Source organism: Vipera ursinii, assembly GCF_947247035.1.
Source record: "Vipera ursinii genome assembly, chromosome: 2".
Lineage (NCBI taxonomy): Eukaryota > Metazoa > Chordata > Lepidosauria > Squamata > Viperidae > Vipera > Vipera ursinii.
This window is the reverse complement of record NC_139513.1, coordinates 112,164,984-112,178,568: the sequence shown is the minus strand read 5'-3', so window position 1 is coordinate 112,178,568 and position 13,585 is coordinate 112,164,984. Positions and strand designations below refer to the sequence as shown.

The window sequence follows — 13,585 nt, the reverse complement described above, 5'->3', positions numbered from 1 at the left end:
TGCAATCAGTATGAAGCCAGTTTATAATACTGGCAAAACATGTGATAAACTCAATGGACACAAAGTTAAGATAGAGTTATCCTTGCCACAGCCTGTTCCAGTATAATCTGTGTTCCCCCTCCTCAAACTCAGATGTCTAACAATTGCAGAGAGGTATGGATTTTTGGAGGAGGCATTGTGGCTTCAAAACATTAAAAAAATGAGACAATTGTTTCTGTAGAAGGAACAGTATCGGGATTTACCCTCCAAACAATTTCAGAGATCACAAAGAGAGGGAAATCTTGGTAAATTTGAGGTTCCCGATGCATGACAAAAGCATCATGCCATACATTTTGTCTCTTTCAGGCATGCGGATAACGTCATGATGTTTAAATAAAAGTTTGGCTTATTATGCAATTCTGCTTTTATTCTTCTTTTATCTTTTGCTGCCCCCAACGATGTCCCTGCAAAGCCAGAATAGCTAACCAATGTAATGACATAGTATGACTTTGAGCCTAGGGAGGCCTAACCATTCTACAAAATATACAGGCAAATTCCTAAACAGAAACAAACCGAAGTGCAAGTCCCTTAATTTTCTCTGTTGTTTTTTTTAAAGAAAAGGTTATCCATATAAGTTTAGTGATCCTTTCTTCCTTCCCTCCCTCCCTCTCTCCCTCAAATAATAGTGTGTAGCCCAGACATTCCTGTTTGTATGTATTAATAGAAGATTGAAATACAATGATTGCCTTATGCCTTACCTGTATATGACATGTGGTGCATCTGCTTCTTTCTGGCTTGACAATTTTTTTTAAAAAAAATCTTTAATATTGTCCTTAATTTTATAGCAGCAATTCTCAGATGCCACAATTAAGGTTAACCCCTGGGGCTTTTCACTGCACCTCCCCATTCCTTGAGCTACATATCTATTTCTATTAAGAAAATCTACAATGATATTAGCTAAATGGCATCTGTTTAGAGCTAAGTGTTTATGACGGATTTTCCAGGATACATGTCTCCCTCCTCTCCCTCCCCTCAGTGGAACAGTACTTGTGTTAGTTAGGAGAAACTTGCTTTGCACTGACATTTCCATACATTTGCCCACCATTTCAGATAACACATTTACAACTTATAGAAACAATTAACATACCATCAGAACTTATCCAGGGCCTTGACAATTTACTTCCTATGGTTCCATGAACTATTTTGGCTTCACGTTATGATTTTCCTTCCTGCTTCATTTTCTTCCTATGCCTTTTTTTGCCCCAAAGCAAATCTTGCAGTGGTCTTTAAGACTTTTCTCTACTGCATGCAATTCCCACATGATTTTCCTCATCCTCTTTCCAAAAAAGCTGCTGTTCAATTCTACCTTTCTAATGCACCGCCCATACCATCCCCATTATGCATAAGGGGAAAACATACTGGCATTTTGCACTGCGGCTTCCGAATGGTGAACAACAAACAGCAAGCCTATGCTGAAGGGCAAGAAGTCACACAGGACCAGGAGATGTGTCTTGACTTTCAACACTATCATCTGAAGGAAGAACCTTAGAGAGATAGAACTTGTCTGCCTTGGCAGTTCTCCTTTGCAATGCCAGTGATACAACTAGAAGCAGCTATCACCCAAGAGGACTTCTCTTATATGACTTTCCATATAACAAAATAAACATTAATATTAATATCCTGGATATTAATGTATGAGTTGATTGTTATCAGATAAGTGAAATTTTGCATGACATGAGATTAGAATAGGCAGTTCTCTGAGACAGGGTTCCTCAACCTTGGCAACTTTAAGACCTGTGGACTTCAACTCCCAGAATTCCCCCATGCTGGCTGGGGAATTCTGGGAGTTGAAGTCCACAGGTCTTAAAGTTGCCAAGGTTGGGGATCCCTGCTCTAAGAGACAACAAACTCATGAAGCATTGAACGAATCAGTCCAGAGTTCTCATTTGAGGCACAAATGACTAGGTTCAAATTATCTTATTTCAGACATGTTATGCAAAGACCCAATTCTCTGGAGGATATTGGGAAAGGTGGAAAAAAAGAAGAGATGACCAGCAACAAGGAGGAAAGACTCAGAGTGGCAATAAATGTACAGTTGGGAGACCTGAAAGAACAGGTTAAGGATAGATCATCATGGAGAAGATCTATTTATCTGGTCTCTAGAAGTCAAAAATGATTGGATAGCACACAATCAATTATTGCTTGGTCCAAATTCAGTGTTTTTTCAACTGTAAAATGGAAGTATTTACTATCTGGTTAGATGCCAATAACTACAGGGGGGAAAAATGAAGCAGCACTCCTAGTTTATTGGTAGGATTTGATGATGGAATTCCTGATCTCTGATAAACATCTATTATTAGGGATTTAAATATTATTCTTTTTATATATAAAAAAAATCCTTATATGCTGCCCAGAGTCTTTGACAAGCAAGCAGCTCTATACATTTTCATTACAGATAAATACATGCAGTCCAGTGTTTTCAGTAAAGCAAATGATAATATGAAAGAAAGAAACAGGATCTTTGCTATCCAGAGATAGGAAAAGCATTTGGAACCGGCATGGCAGGGAGCGGGGCCACCCCCAGGATGGATCAGCAATGTATAGTAGTGTAACTGGGCAATTGGAGCCACCTGCCCTTTTTAACATGTGCTACACACATCACATGCATTCAAAAGGGGCAAGGTGTTGTTTTCCCCAATTGCACCTATTGGTTTGGCATGACCTTCCCTGAAAACATCTCTGATGGGAAGTCCCACCAACACTAACAGAAAAATGTCTCATGAACAGGAAGTAAAGATGGTCGAGGATGTCTGCAAATAATTCCAGCATCACCTGCCAGTGCAGAGGATGAAGAGCTAGAAAATTTGTTTCAAAAAGAAACACCCGGCGAATTTGGCTAGAAGGCGAATTGTTGCAGAACCGAAAGAGAGAGAAGATGGAAGCTTGGGAGCCTACCCAGAAAGCAGGAGACAGGAAATGAGCAAATATGCAATTCTGCTCCAAAACAAATTACCAAATTGCCATGGATGGAGGGTGGGTTTTGGCTTGAGTTAGGACGGAGTGGGCTTTAGAGCTGGTCTGCACCCCTTTAGATCTCTCTACTGGTGGAAGGTTTGGCAGCAGGCGGAAGAGAGTAAATTGCGTAAGAGTTTGCTAAGACTGTGCTCCGGTGAGTGTTTAGGGTGATAAAGGCAGGCCATACAAGAGGCTACAATAATACAGTAATTCGAATGTATTTAAAATGCTGGTTATCCAGGCAGGAACTAACAGCAACAGTTAGCAGAGAGGACGGGCAGTTCCCATTCCAAAACCAGACCTGCAGTCCGAACGAAGTGGATCCAGATAAGCAGCCTCACTCAGAAAAGCGATCCAGATGTTACGCAATCTACCTCCTTCCAAAGGATGCCTCCAGGTGTGTGGTACTACCACCCACACAACAAGCAGCCTTTGAGGGGAAGGCTAGAGAGAAGGAATCCCGTGGCCATCTTGTGGCAATTACCCCCGAAGTATGTATCCTCCGGCGCCAAGTCTGGTTTGCCACTGTCCACACTGTTTGCGGGTCAAGGAGAGGAGAGCGATAGACGGTCCCCCGCCCCCGAAGGATTGATTTGCTATATTCCTTCCAGACGGTTACGATCGTCTTATTCCTAGACTTCCTGGTCTTCTGGGCGGAAATCCTCGCTCTTCGGCCAGCCGGGTCAGATACTCCGTAACAGCGATGCTCCTCGTTGCTTCCTCTCTTGCCTCCGCCGGAGTAGCGGCTTCGAAGTGCTCCGCAGCGCCCTCATCCATCACACGTCAGAAAGAGGCGGACAGAAGGAGGGGGACTACAGTTCCCAGCGCCCCAGGCTGGGCAGCCGCAGTGCTAGCCGTTACTCCCCCCCCTCCCCGCCCGGTGTAGAGAAGCGCAGAGAAGCGGGCTGGCGCTGATGAGAAAGAGGGGAAGAGAGGGGATCGGAGCGCAGCACCAGCCACCCCGGTCTAGGCCAGGCGCGAGCGCGAAAGGCTTCGGGGGCCTATCGGGCGTGCTCGCTCCGCGGCGGCTGCGCTTATTGAGAGAGAGAGAGAGAGAGAGAGAGAGAGAGAAAGTGACGCCGCTGCGCACCGGGAGGATGCGGGAGGCTGCGCTGTTGCTGGCCGGCGGCTGCCCTCCTCCTTTCCCGCCGTTGCTGCAGTGCTAGAGTCCTCCTTCGCTTTCTACCCTGCAGGAGAAGGGGCCATGTAACCGCCTTCCCTCCGCCTCTTCCCAGCCCGGGATAGCTACCGATCCTCCCACCTTCCCTCGTTCCCGAGCCCGCCCGCCCGCTGCGCTCTCCGGCCAAGGGCGCAACCATGAAGAAGCAATTCAACCGCATGCGGCAGCTGGCCAACCAGACAGTGGGCAGGTAAGGAGCCAGGAGCGGGGTGGCAGGAAGACAAATGCCCCTGGCGTAGGTTTGGAGCCCCCCTGGTGCACTGCGCCTGCGGGGGGGTGGGGTGGTCCGTGCAGGACAAGTATTCTGCGGGGCGTGGTGGTCAGTGGACTTTGCTATGACCTCCGTTCCTTTCCCCCCCCTCCCACCTTTTAATTTCGCTAGTTCACTTTGGGCTATCCTTTCCTCTGTATCCATTCCTGTTTGGGGTACCCTTTCCTTTGCATCCATTCCTCTCAAACCCAGCCGTGCCCCCCAATTCTCGATCATGGCTGCTGCTGTTCTAACCAGCCTACCGTGTTCCAGCTGGGGCACCTTAGATGTCTACTAGTTTCAAGTCGATAGCCAGCTGTCTTGCCTAGTCTTTCTCCCACAGTCTTTGGCCTCTTGCATTGGCTTGCTTGTCAACAACTCCCGACAAGTCCACCAATTAACCCAACTCTTAACCAAAGAAATATTTAGCCTTTAGCTGATGTAGGAGTTAGGCAGTTTCTGAAACCGTGGCTCTTGATTTATAATGCCAATCCTGAGATGCCCTTTGTGTGTGGGGGGGGGGAAAGGCAATTTTGACTTGTAGTAACATACTTCCTCCTCCTCCTCCCCCCAAGCAGTTGTTAAAATGGTTGGGTCAAGTCACCAGGTATTTCATTGAATGAGAATGTTTACATCACTGTGAAAAGGGTGGGGAAATGTGAAACGCTAATTCTGTTTGGGTTTGGGTTTCTTTTAATATGCAGAGATAAAAGTCTGCAGGATTTGGGGAGGAGAGTTGTTTTAGTCTTGATTTGCTTCCTGGGCAGCTGCCAGGTTGGCTTTTAGAAAGGCCCATGGCAGAGCCCCTTTCAAGCAATTGGTACCTTGCTTTGGGGCACTGGCGCTGCAAGATTCTTTTTTAGCTGCTGGTCTGGCTGCCAGAATGAGATTCTGGTGGAAGAGAGCCAGGCAGGCTCTGATGTGCTGGTTTGGCTTGAGTCCAAAGTCTGGACTTGGCTTAGTGTGATTGCTCCTGCCAAACCTTTGAGAATTAGCCTATAATCAGTACATAATCTAACCCCTCTTCCCAAGAGGCATGAAGAAGATGAAGAGTCCGTCAGGATAGGGTGGAGCTGAGCAGTGATTAGAGGACATTGTTACTCGCGGGGAAAAATAATACATCAGACAATCTCTCTGGGCTTTGCTTCCTATAAATTGTGCAGACAGGTCTTAATGGCAGAAATCACAGAAAAATCGTAGCGCTTTGCTTGCATGTAGTTGTCCAGATGGACAGTCCATCATTTATTCATGTTAGTCTATCAGACCGATAGGCTTCCATTTTTACATTCCTGATTCCTCCTGGTAACAGCTGGAGACCATCTTTATATTCCTTGTCTGAGCAGATAACAATGAATGATGCTTTTTTTCTTGCAAGCTTGGGCAAGGGCTAGTGGAGCAGCTTGCAAGATTAAGGATGCTTTTATCCTCCTGTCTTCCTTTGATAAACCTAGATGGCCATTTTGCTATGTTTCCTATTTTATTTTTTACAGCTAGTTCAAACTCACGATTCTAAGCTTGGTTTTAATTGCAATGCCAGAAATGGCCCTGCTGTGCAGCTAGCTTTTGATCCGTGTGCCTAAAGCGATTCTTCTGTATGTACCCCAACAAACATTTCATTTCAGAACCAGAGGGAAATTATGTTGTCCCTGCAACAAAAGAGTGGGCTGTGCTTATTTTTTTCCTTCTTAACAGTCCATTTGCTTAAGATCAGTTTTCTGGAAGGGTCATTTGGCTCTGAAAGCAGACAGCTATGGAAGCAAGGGCATAAGTGTGTTTTGGTGGGGGTGAGGAGTTGAGGGAGGCAGAGGCTTTGCTACTGCTATTGGTAGGTCTGGTATATATGAATGATGGCAACTAACTTGCTGAACAAATGACCTAGATTAGATATTATGGCAGGAGGTGACTTGATCAGGGAGGGGATTGATGGGAACCACAGGGTAACTATACAATACCCAGGGATATATGGAACCAAGTAGTACGTTGCTATATAATCCATGTTGCTTGCTTTACAAATCAATTTGGGAACTTCAGGAATTGTGTCATAAAACAGAAATTTTCTAACATAGAGTAATTGCATGTTAATATTCTAACTTTCATGTTAATTAAAAACATGCAGAAAGACATGTATGCCAGGTGATAGACCAGGATATATGGTGGTTTTCTACAATACCTGGCCTTTGCCTGACTTTTCAAAATGAGCATCTGTTTTAGGTATATTTAGATAAGCTGCAATCAGTTGTAGTGATGCAAGTATCTGCAGAACCTGTGTGTATTTTGGTTCTCCCTTGTGTGTTAATCAGCTTTTTAAAAACCGGAGTGGGTGGGGAGACGGAAAAAGTCTTATTTGAAAAGAATGGATCTGCTGATGTAACCTAGCATCCTGGTTTAGTTATTTTTGGGTTCAAATTGTTATGCAGATCTTTTAAAGTACTGTAGATTTAGAATTAATGGAGTTTGGAATTTGTTTTCTTAATTGTATACTTGAAAGAAAAGCAATGCCTACAGTTTCCAGAATTATGCTTTCCTGAAACTTTAGTGTTACAGAATTACAGAAATTGCCAGGGAAACTTGCCTTGATTCTTGGCTTCTAGACACCTCATTTTGGTTATTATGAGAATACAGATCTTTGCAGATCCAGCTAGTCTTTTCAGATCTTAACCACTTATTAATATACTCACAAATGAATAAATGGAAATCATTGCACGTACATATCTGTTACTTTTCTTTGAATAAATTATTAGAATGCTACTACTTGTTAAATATGATTTCTTATCTTCCATTAGGGACTGTACTGCCCCCTAGTTACCTTATCTGAAATCCATGAGTTTTAGATTTGTTTTTCCATAAAGTAGGATATATGGTAGATAATCTTATGCCCTGCAGTCTGTCTGTGATGCATATATGTCATACATAAAGCAAGTGATGTGCCATAAAGCCACTTAGTTAATGCTCAGGAGAGGTTGGGAAAATGTTAGGGAGAGGCAAGATTGTTGAAGAGTGAGCAGTGGTAGTGCTGATGACAGACATAGATCAAATTCTGGGTAATTCTGGTTAAGTGGTTTAAATTTTGTATGTTCTCCATGATATATAAATGGGATGCTTGGCCATGGAAAGATAAGTTTGTGTTCCCCTGAATTCTTTCCAAACCTGGTTTAGGAAAGTCTGCAAGATAGGAGTTTACTGTGGTGACAACGAGGTTCTTGTCTTTGATATGTCTCTAAATGGGTCACATCTCAGCAGCTGGGATTTCTCAGAAATCTTTAGTTAACACATTAGAAAATCACATTTATGTTGGCTACAGCTTATTAGATGTGCTATAATAGCTTGCTAATAAATGCTTTCCTTCAGACAAATGCTTTCCTTCAGACATTGTGGGTGCTCCATCACTGGAATGGTATAAGTCTCCTACTTGAGCAGAGGGTTAGAAGGGCTAGAGCATGGGTGTCAAACTCAGCGCATCATGTGACGTGTCGTGACGTATCGCAACTTTTTTCACATTGCCGGAGCTGAGGTGGACACAGCTTCTACATGATGCAACCAGCCCACAGGCCAGCAGTTTGACATCCCTGGGTTAGAGGGTTAGAAGACCTCCAAGGTCCCTTCCAACTCTGTTATTCTATTATATTTAGAAACATCTATGTTTTATAAGCATTCAGAATTATGTTGCCAGTGGCTTAAGTTCTCCAGGAGAATGGCTATAGGTTGGCAGTCATATTAATTTTTGAAAATGTAATAAGAGTTTAATTTTTAGTTTGATGGGTTTTTTTTAAAGCTTAGCATCTTTTTAAAAAAATCTTATTGTAAGTAAAGGTGTACCACCATTTCTATTTTTTGTAAAGTATAAAGAATTAACATTTAGGTAAGATTTATTTACCTTAGTACAGGCACTGATTCAACAAACTTCATGTACAGAGACTGCACATATGTTGGATGATCAGATACTGGGGAGAAACAGCAAGAAGGATGGATAATTGTATCATGTTTGGCTCCTGCAGATATAACATTGGATAAGCGATTTCTTTTTCCTTTGCTTGTTTCTAAAATGAATTGTTAAATGTGGTTAAGGCACGCTACTAGACCATTCATTGTTTGTGATTTGGGACCTTGACCGCCATAACCTGTGTTAGAAAAGATAAGAACTATGTTCCTGTTGATTTTCCTTGGTCTTTCTGTGGTTTCTTTTGTGAGTGGCTCTGTGGGCTGTTATTGGCACTGTAATCCTGTTCCTGCTTCTAGAGGCCCACTTAAGATAATTTTTATGAAATGGATATGATTAGCCATAGCATCTTCAATTCAGATGCTGTTCTTTTTTCCATGCTAAATACTTTCCAAAAATGCCTCCTGCCATATTAGCTTGAAAGGCAGATGAACCTTTGAGAGGCTGGGGCTTTGGAAGCGCTGGAATCCTTTTCCCAAGCGAGGTGCATCCAGTGTAACTATTTTTCCTTATCCTTGCTGACTTAAAACAATTTTCTCAAATGTGGCATTTTAATTGCTGTGGGGTTTTTTCCCCCAATCCAGTTGTCTTCTGTTCCATTTCATGTCATTGTTGCTTTGTTTGTCTAAATGGGGATTCCAGAAGGGAGACAGAGTAGAAGAGGAGCTGCCCTCCCCCAGCTGTCCAATTTGCTGGTTTCTGTGGCTGGATCTAGAGCATTATTTGGTGTAGCCCATTGCAAATTTCTTGGAGGCATCAGACTTGCCATTGTTAGATCCGGAGCCCTAAGGTTTTCTTCTGAGCCAGCCTAGAACTGTGTTCCTTCTGAGAGTCAGAGAAATTGCTAAGGCCATAGACTGTGAAGTATCTAGCTGCTGGAACTGTATTTACAGGCTGAAAGATAGCATTTAGGGCAGGGATAGGCAACCTTGGCTCTTTTATGACTCGTGGACTTCAACTCCCAGAATTCCTGAGCCAGCATGGCTCATCTTGGAAACCTCTCCCTTTTCCCTCAGCATGGCAGGCTCAGGAATTCTGGGTGTTGAAGTCCACGAGTCATAAAAGAGCCAAGGTTGCCTACCCCTGATTTAGGGGGAAGAAAAGCTAAGGGAGATTTGTGAAAGGAAAAGTTTGAATCACACTAATGCTAGCGTTTTTTGTCTTTAGCCAAGGGCTGTTGCAGCAGACATTTATAAAACATGAAGGGAGGGGAAGCACAAAATGAATACAATAAAGTATAAGAGATATTTCAATGAAACAGATAATTATTAGTTTTCAAACCAGGTTATTTAGTATATTATTCTCCTTAGTCATAAACTACTATCCCATACAGACATCTCTATCTTGTTACAAGTTATTGGCCAATTTTAGTATTGTGGTTAGCAGTGTATGCCTTTTTTTTTCCTTGTCTCTGAGACAAATTATGTGCCAGCAGCAAGTGGAATAATTATTTTATTTAGTTTGATATCTCTGTATTTCTTCATTGGCAAATAACTTGGAGCAGAAGTTTTTAAACATTCCCTATAATAGCTTACCTCCTCAATTGGATGGTGAGTTTGACCTTCTAGTTGGCTTTTTGGACTATACACTTACCAATTTATTCAATAGTGCTTGGCTCTCATGCCTTCTGACTAAACATGGGGATTAGTAATAGGGATTATTAATATGGGGATTAGTAATAGGGATTGATTAATTAATCAAAGCAATAGTGCTCAACCCAATGTTTCTTAGCAAAGACAACAATAACAGATTTTTTTCAGAATTCTGTTTATCAAATATTATATAGCCACCCATCTCATCAAAAGTAACACTGAGCAGATGAGCAACAAATCAAATAAAACAATAAATGCAGTATGATAACAATAAATAAAACAAACAGATATAAAATATAAAATCCATATTAATAAATATCATAAAAACAAACAAACATACCAAGAATTGCCTAAATCTTTCACATTTTTGTCATAGTCACATAATTTTGGTTGGGAATGCCAACATCTGTAGAGAAAAGAGGGAATGCCCTTGAGGGATATAGGAAGAAGAACTGCTAATGAGAGAATGCTCAGATAAAAGAGAACTATGTCCAGAGCAAGAATGTAATGTGAGTAGACATTTCAGACAAGCCCTCCCTAGTTGTTATGAAGATACAGGGAGGGTGGGGGAAATGAATTCAAACTTGCAAGTTATAGTTAATATAGCTTTGCAATAAACATAATACTGACTTAGATGATGCTGGGTTCCTAGTCTGATCTGTCTTGAAAAACTGACATCTCGCAGGATTTTTTTTTCCTTGCAAAAATTGTGCTTATTTAACCTGGGGGTGCAGTGAAATATATCTCAAAGGAATCCTTATCCCGTGGTGCATGAAGATGCTGTGTTGCCAATTTCTTGCTTATGTGGTGATTCTCAAACGTTTTGGTGATATTTTAGTGGTCTGCATAAAGAAAACCATAAGAACCACTGGATTAAATGTTCTTAGAATGTATTGATTTTAATTGAATTCATAAGCACATTTGGTTTGTGTTCATCTTTTTGTTGCATTCTTAGATGGAAGGACTCAACCACAAGAGAAATAGGGTAATGTTTGTGGCAGCAGATGCTGTGGTCATATGAGATTGAACACATTACATTTTTCTTAGTTCTCTCTCACCTCCATTTCTGTTTTGGCCTCAGAAAAGCTTCCTCTATCATGTTGTCTAGGTGCCATCTATACATTGAGCAGTCATCTAGGAAGCTGTGGATAAGGGAGTGTGCAGGTGGAACAAAATCTCTTTCCTGAGGAGTACTTTTTATCAGGACTAAGTTTGCAGGACTGAGTTTTCTTTCTATTATAAATCTCTTGTTTCCTAGAGTGGAGGGTGTTTCTCTGACTTAATCAAAAATCTTCATTTATTCTTCAAATTGCTAGGTAAACTCTTCTGCAACAAGATGTGAGGCAGCAGAGAATCACAATTGACAAGCTTTCCATTTCTCTCCCATTCTCATTTTCATGGATTGGAATACATGTTCCTTCCTTCTCTTTTCTGTTGCCTTAGAATTTTATAAAGTATGTAGGAAAAGGTTATGACTTGGACTAGCAAAGGACAGGATAAGGGAGGTAAATGCATAGGAGAGAGTGAAATGAATTTATATCCTTCCAAAAGCAAGATTCCAAAGAAGACATTTAATCTTTTTGGAAGGCTAGATTTTTTTCCCCTATAACATACTTGTAGGAGAGAGAGTAGGGAATAGTGGCGACATCTCCGTTGCATTCTCAGTCTTAGCTAGAAATTATACTGATTGGATCTTTACCCAACTCTGAATTTTTTAGTTGAATAAACTAAGCAGTGAAAAATATAAGAAGTATTCTGGCAAGCTAACAGCTTGGCTGTCATCCTCTCTTATGTGGAATTTGTCTTAAGCTTCAGCCCTCTTGAAGATGAAACCTTGATGGGCATTGATAGGTAGCAGTACTCCTAAGGTGAGAAGTTATTGTGATGAGGACCAAGGATTGTGTAGTCCTATGGTGGATATGTGGATTTCTTCATAGAAAGTTTCATCAGACAGTGACCTACTTTAGACTACCTTTGAAACCTTATGACTGAACTAACCATTATTTATTGGAAAAAGTCATTATTAGTTGTGTTTATATAACTTGCTAAGGCAGAAACCATGATTTCTAACCATTGGAACTAGCTTTTATTTGGTTTAGGATAATGCGTAAACTCAGTTTGTTTCTATACTTAGTTCAGAAGGATCCTCCAAGAAGGGGAAGCAACTGGAAGCATATTATGAAAACAGTTGTGTTGCTATCATTACAACACAAGTTTTGTCCTGTCTTGCCCAGTTGCATTTGAGAGATTAGGGACTCTGTATGTTGTTCACACCATTTGCATGGATATTTAAGATTATGTGTTAATTTAATTTAATTTAATTTAATTTATTAATAGTCATTCCCATGTCTGTTTCTTTATTAAAGTAGTGTTTGTTCTCAGCATCGGAGAATGGTGCATTTATTTATAGTGGTTATTATTGCATTTATCCTCTACCTTTCTGTTTACAATGTATTAATTCTCAAGGCAGCTTACAACATTATAACCTATTTGGATAGCGAGATGGATGGCCTACGATGCTTTGAATGATAAAAAAATATCCACTTCCATAAAGGCCTTCTGTTGTCATATTTGGTATTTAGAAAAGCTGGTTTGTTTTTTTGTTTCCCAGAAAAATAATCTTTCAAAAAAATCTTATGTTTAAAATTCCAACATCTTTTGGTCTTTTAGATAAGGTAAGATAACCTTTATTGTCATTTTTTTTTACTGTGGGCACAAAGGCACACGTCAAAAATGAAATTTAGTTGCCTGCTCTCAAAGTGAAACACATACATGACACACACCTAAACATACTATGTACAACATATGTATAGACCCACACCCCTACATGTACATAACAAATAAATATTAAATACTGTCCATCTTGAATATATAACAAAAGGAGGAAGCTTGAGAGTTCACAAGGTTAATGCTGTATGGAACAAAACTCTGGCTGAATCTGGATGTTCTGCTTCGGATACCACGAAGCCTCCTCCCAGAAGGTAACAAGGAAAACAGGTTGTGAAGAGGATGAGTAGTGTCCCAGATAATCTTATGGACCCTGCTCAAGCAATGCTTCTGTGCTATGTCCTGGATGGGAGGGAGGAAAATGCCAATGATCTTTTCGGCCATCCTGACCACTCTGTGCACTGCCTTCCTTTCTGAAGCAGTGATGCTTCCAAACCAGACAGTGATGCTGTATTACAAGATGCTCTCGATCATCCCCTTGTAGAAAGTGGTAAGGATAGGAGAAGGAAGGTGTTTTTCTTATGCAACGCAGAAAATGCAGGCGCTGCTGTGCCCACTTCACCAGTGTCTTGCAGTTATTATTATTATTATTATTAATGGGACTTATATCCCGCCCTATCTCCCGAAGGACTCAGGGCGGCTAACAACAGTAACATACAACAAATACAGAAATTAAGCTAAAATTAAAATTAAAGGCCTCTTTTGAGTGACCAAGCCAGCCTACTCGTTAGCTGCACACCCAGGAATTTGATGCTGGTAACCCTCTCCACAGGTGAATCATGAATGCACAGAGAAGTGTGGCTTTGCCTGCCTTTTCTGAAATCGACAATGATCTCTTTGGTTTTTCTGGTATTTAAAACTAGGCTGTTTTCCTTACACCAGTTCACCAACCCCTCAACCTCCTT

The 13,585-nt window shown here is 41.3% G+C and overlaps 2 protein-coding genes across 2 annotated transcripts in view; one reads left to right on the top strand and one right to left on the bottom strand.

The window, feature by feature from the left end:
- Window positions 1-3,771, bottom strand: part of LOC310634849 (cytochrome P450 2C5-like) — a gene marked incomplete at both ends in the record, with an annotated part of 51,562 nt that extends 47,791 nt beyond the window's left edge. The window contains one exon of the mRNA XM_083353386.1: window positions 3,614-3,771. Within this exon, the coding sequence (XP_083209512.1) occupies window positions 3,614-3,771 (158 nt within the window). The remainder of the gene's footprint in view (window positions 1-3,613) is intronic.
- A 540-nt stretch (window positions 3,772-4,311) lies between these two features.
- ARHGAP44 (Rho GTPase activating protein 44) overlaps window positions 4,312-13,585 on the top strand; it is a gene marked incomplete at its 5' end in the record, with an annotated part of 106,448 nt that continues 97,174 nt past the window's right edge. Inside the window, one exon of the mRNA XM_083352336.1 lies at window positions 4,312-4,364. Within this exon, the coding sequence (XP_083208462.1) occupies window positions 4,312-4,364 (53 nt within the window). The remainder of the gene's footprint in view (window positions 4,365-13,585) is intronic.